Genomic DNA, 5111 nt, shown 5'->3' on the forward strand with positions numbered 1-5111 from the left:
GTCGGGGTGGTTTCAGCCTTCTGGAGCGTTCGTTCTGGCCAGGCCCGTCACCCTCAGCAGTGGGTGACCAGCCCAGCAGCTCACTGGGTGCCAGGCGGCAGCAGAGCTGTGGGCACAGGTGACGCCATGCCCTCAGCGGAGCCTGGCAGAGCGCACGGCCGTACCCCCACGCCTGGGGCAAGGTGATGCTGAGCAGGGTTTCTCAGCGGCTCCTTTCTGAGTCAGGGGGAAGGCTGTGCTGTGGCTGGGCTGAGCAGGATCCACACCATGAGGAGTGGGGTCCGGGTGCTGTCTCTCCTCCCCAGGCTCTGTTGTCCCGCTGTAACCCGCTGTCTTTCTTTAGGATCGGATGCGAGACAAGCTGTGTCTAGAAAATCGCTTGCTCAAGGATTACAAGAAGAAGCTGCAGCAGCAGCTCAGGCAGGTGTGTGCGGGGGTCTCTCACCGTGTGGAGATGCGCAGCCCTCCTCCTCCTCCCCTTCCCTCTTTGCTCCTGGCCTTGCTGCCTTTGCCGAAGGGCACTGCCATCTGCACCGGTGCAGGCCTCGCACTTGCCTGCTTGTGTGGCATGGCAGCAGGAGTCTCACAGCGTGGCAGCCGGCAAAGCAGCAGCAGCTCAGGCAGGTGTGTGCGGGGGTCTCTCACCGTGTGGAGATGCGCAGCCCTCCTCCTCCTCCCCTTCCCTCTTTGCTCCTGGCCTTGCTGCCTTTGCCGAAGGGCACTGCCATCTGCACCGGTGCAGGCCTCGCACTTGCCTGCTTGTGTGGCATGGCAGCAGGAGTCTCACAGCGTGGCAGCCGGCAAATCTACCTCTGTTTGCCCTTTGTGCCCTGGAAAAGCTGCGTGGTGGGTCAGAGCAGTTCCCTGGGGACGGGCTGCCCCTTGCCAGAGGGGACCTGTCTGTGCAGCTTGGACCCTCTGAGCTGGGACACAGGCTCAGTGGCACTCTGTGTCTCGCGTTTCTCCCCAAGCCCCGGGTTTGAGCCAGGCTGAAAACCCCCTTCTTTAGGCCTGCTTTCTGCCCAGAGGAACGCCCTCTTCCCTGGGCTGCCGCTTTGGGCAGCACCCTACAGCTCTGTCTCCTTGGGGTCTGCAGAAGGAGCAGGCGGAAGAGAAGCTCCATGAGGTCCATTTGCAGCAGCTGCAGGTTAGAAATGCCCAGTACCAGAAGCAGATTGATGAGAAGAACCAGGAGCTGCTGCAGCTAAAACTGACCTCCGAGAAGGCCGACTGAGTCCTCAACTCCTGTAGAGTGAGTGAGCCTCCCAGCGCCTTGTTTTGCCCTTCTTCTGTTTCCGAGGGTCACGCACGACCAAGTTAACAGCTCCTGGCTCCTTTCCTTCCTTGGTCAGAGGGCGCCCAACACCTCTCTGCCCTCCAACCAGCTCAGCGGTTTGGTGGCGAGCTCTGCCCCACACACCAAAAGCAGCGATGCCCTCATTGGCTGCAGCCTGGCAATGGGCTTTGTGCTTTGCAGCATGACAATTTTACACCCCGGGGGAGAATTCCCGTAGGAAAGAGCTTTGGTGCTGCCTTGCAGAGGAGCTGCAGCTGTCACACAGAGTCTCTGCTCTCACCACTGACCAGTGCTTCTCTGCTGGGTGTATTCCCTCCCTTCCGATCAGCCCTTCTGCCTGGGCCAGGCCTAAACCCCAGCTGCTGCACCGTGGGCTCTGCTGCGGTGTGACACTGAGGACGTCACGGAGCAGGAGCTACGTGACCAGGGCACGGCTCTGCCTGAGCGGTGCCACAGAGCTCCCCTGGCAGCAGAGCTCTCGCACCGCCAGCTGAAGCCAAGCTGGCTGGAGGAGCAGAGGGGTGGGAGCCGCCGCGTGACCAGGGCACGGCTCTGCCTGAGCGGTGCCACAGAGCTCCCCCGGCAGCAGAGCTCTCGCACCGCCAGCTGAAGCCAAGCTGGCTGGAGGAGCAGAGGGGTGGGAGCCGCCACGGAGCCTGCTGACGCTGGCCCGCTCTGGTGTTCCAGGGGAGGCTGCAGAGCGCCATGAAAATGGCCGCGTCTCTGAAGAAAGACATCTCCCAGAGGAAGAAGCTGCTGGAGAAAATGGAGAGAGAAGCTGCTCTGGTGGAGGAGGTAAGAGAGGGATTCAGGTGGCCCTGAGATTTCACCTGGCAGACTCTCCTGAGATACCCTGCGGGGTGTGTTGGATACCAGTGGCCACTCGAGGCCTGGCAATGAGCTGGGGACCCGTGTGCCTTTCTGGGTCCAGTCAGGTCCCAGGGCTCCTACTGGTGCCAGCTGCAGAACAGGCCGTTTTGTGGATTTTGGCCCTGGCTCCACAGGGACCTGCCACTGGCTTCTGGAAATTCTGTTTCCTGGAACTTCTCCTCAGCAGTGTCCTCCCCAGGGGGAAGCGGGACACGTAGCCCAGTGGGACACCACGGGTTTGGGAAGCGGGTTCGAGTCCAGTCAGGTCCCAGGGCTCCTACTGGTGCCAGCTGCAGAACAGGCCGTTTTGTGGATTTTGGCCCTGGCTCCACAGGGACCTGCCACTGGCTTCTGGAAATTCTGTTTCCTGGAACTTCTCCTCAGCAGTGTCCTCCCCAGGGGGAAGCGGGACACGTAGCCCAGTGGGACACCACGGGTTTGGGAAGCGGGTTCGAGGGGCTTCCTGGCAGTGCCGTCTGGCAGGGGCGGAGGCACCTGGGGATGCAACCCATTGCCCCCCCAGTGCTGGGGGGTTGATTTATCCTGTCTGCCTGCTCCCCTGGAGGACTGGCCCTCTGTCCCTATTCCTCTGGCAGCAACGAGCCAAAGCTGAGGCTGTGAACCAGCAGCTGCGGAAGCTGCTCTCGGACAACGCTGCCCCCACCGTGCTGAGTTACATACAGAAGAAGATGGCCGTTAGTGACCTCGAGAAGAGCCTCAAGGCTTGGGAGAGGAAGGTGGCGGTGGCTGAGGTGAGCGATTCCAGGCTGGGTGTGCAGGACCTGGTAGTGTGCCAGCTGGTCACTGAGTCCCAGTGGAGCTTTATCTGCCCACCTACAGCCACCCTGGGGCCCGGAGCGCTCGCTCCTGACCCACCAGGAGGCCGTGCGAGGGTTCTCTGGCAGTGGTGTCGCTGGTGCCAGGCAGGCTCTTCCTGTTTACAGAGCTGCATCGCGATGGCTGAGCTCAGAGGGGAAGCCGAGGCAAGGACACAGCCTGTCGTTTGACGGGAAGCACCACTGGGCTGGGGCTACCCTGAAACCTGCTGTGAGAAGGAGAGGGGGATGGATGGCAGCCCCACTCCCTTCCAGCTCCGCATACGTAGCCTGCACCAGCCTTTTCCAGTGCCCTTGATGGCTCCCCAGTGCCCGCAGGCCTCTTGGATGATCTCAGACGTTTCTTACTTACTTGTAATTGGCTCTTCCTGGATCAGGAAAGTCTAGCCCAGATCCAAACACGAGTTCACGGCACAGTTACAAGAAGATCTTTGACTCTCCTTCTGCCTGACCCAGCTCCTGCAGCCCAGGAGGAGGTGGAGAGATAACACGCAGTGAAGGTCCAGAGAGAGCAGGACATGTCTGTGTCCCTGCTGCATGAGCCCAGCAGTGTGGGGCGAGAAGGGGCTGGGCTGGATGGGGTGGTCCTGTATCGTGACATCCTGCTTGTCCTCGAGCAGAGACGGGCTTCGCTGTCGCTGGGAGTGGGGGAAGGCTCTGGCCTGGCACCTGCCCAGCACTCAGCCCCCCAGCACCGCTTGTCATGGAGCAGAGGCGGGCTTCGCTGTCGCTGGGAGTGGGGGGAAGGCTCTGGCCTGGCACCTGCCCAGCACTCAGCCCCCCAGCACCCCAGCCTGCGATGGACAGGCCTTATGTGGTCCAGCCCTTCTCTGAGGTCAGAATCGCGTGGATTTTGGGCTTCACCCATCAGCGCCGGTGCTGTGAGTGGAGAAAGGGGGGTCTGGCTACCCTGGAGCAGCGGGCAGCCTGCCTGCAGGCCTGGGCGCAAGCACAGCCTGTCTCAGCCACCTGCTGCCCTGGACCGGGAGCCCCAGGCTCTGGTTCGTGTGCTGTCTGTGCAGCGGTGCCCAGAGCCCCGCCAGCCTCAGGGAGCTGGAGAGCAGCGAGGGCTCATGGGCCCGAAGGAGGAGCCTGTTGGCCCGGGCATAAGAGCGAGGTTGTTTTCTTTGCTGGCCCTTCCGTGGCAGAGCGCATCCAACACCCCTGCACCATGAAAGGAGCTGGAGGTTTCTAGGCACTGCTGCTGTGTGGGGACTCCAGGCTTCCTGTGGTGCTCAGGGGAGAAGGCAAAGCTGGTGTAGACCTGCAGGAGCTCTCCTCAGAGTGTCACAGCGAGCACCAATCTCAGGGGGGAATGGGGGGATGAAGGACCAAGCAGTACAGCAGCTCTGGCCAGGCCAGATTCCAGCCTCGCAGCTTTCTCCACCACACACCACTGCTGCTGAACATCTGTCAGCCTTCTCCTTTCTCCTCTTGCAGATGTCCCTGCAAAGCTACAGGAGAGCATGGAAATGGGTCGAGATGTCTGGTAACCAGCTTGCCTGATGCTGCCCGGCGGGCAGTGGAAGCTGCAGCAGGAGCCAGCCTGGTGGGGAGGTTTGCTCTGAGGGGGTGGATGGAGCCCCCACCTTGCGTGATAAAGCAAGCCATGGCTCTGTGGTGAGAACATCTCTGTGGTCTGTCCATCATGCACTGGCTTCCACCAGGCTCCGCTGCCTGGTCCCTCCACAGGCCCCGCTGGGTCAGCTAGCTCTGCCCCGGGAGCTCCCCACTCCCGCCATCGCCACAGGCAGTTATCCTCCGGTGATCACATCTGACACCTTCACAGGAACTGTCCTTTCTCTCTGGGCAAGCCCTGGTTGATCACTTGATGCAGGAGGAAGCAGAGAAGATTTCCTGGGAGATGTGGGAGTTTGACATCTCCGGGCATGCTCCAGCGACAGAAAAGAGCAGAGCGGTGTGAGCATGTTGGGTAAATCGTTCCACCACGGCCTCCTGATGTGTGCTTCCATGGATCTGGAAGCTGGGCCCAGTCTTTGGGAGGAGCCTGCAGGCTGGCTGGTGCCCTAACTAGCGTGGGGAAAGCGGGAGGTCCTTTCTTCTTGGTGGTGGCCAAGACTCAGTCACTGTGGTAGGACACTGGGGTG

At 61.4% G+C, this 5111-nt stretch overlaps 1 protein-coding gene across 1 annotated transcript in view; it reads left to right on the plus strand.

Moving 5' to 3' along the window:
* The window catches only part of CCDC113 (coiled-coil domain containing 113), a gene marked incomplete at its 5' end in the record, with an annotated part of 4839 nt that extends 330 nt beyond the window's left edge, over window positions 1-4509 (plus strand). The window contains 5 exon segments of the mRNA XM_010146311.1: window positions 344-424; window positions 1097-1252; window positions 1985-2092; window positions 2764-2919; window positions 4444-4509. Of these exon segments, the coding sequence (XP_010144613.1) occupies window positions 344-424; window positions 1097-1252; window positions 1985-2092; window positions 2764-2919; window positions 4444-4509 (567 nt within the window).
* Window positions 4510-5111: the final 602 nt, after the last annotated feature.

This window comes from Buceros rhinoceros, unplaced genomic scaffold (assembly GCF_000710305.1).
Source record: "Buceros rhinoceros silvestris isolate BGI_N320 unplaced genomic scaffold, ASM71030v1 scaffold24412, whole genome shotgun sequence".
Classification (NCBI taxonomy): domain Eukaryota; kingdom Metazoa; phylum Chordata; class Aves; order Bucerotiformes; family Bucerotidae; genus Buceros; species Buceros rhinoceros.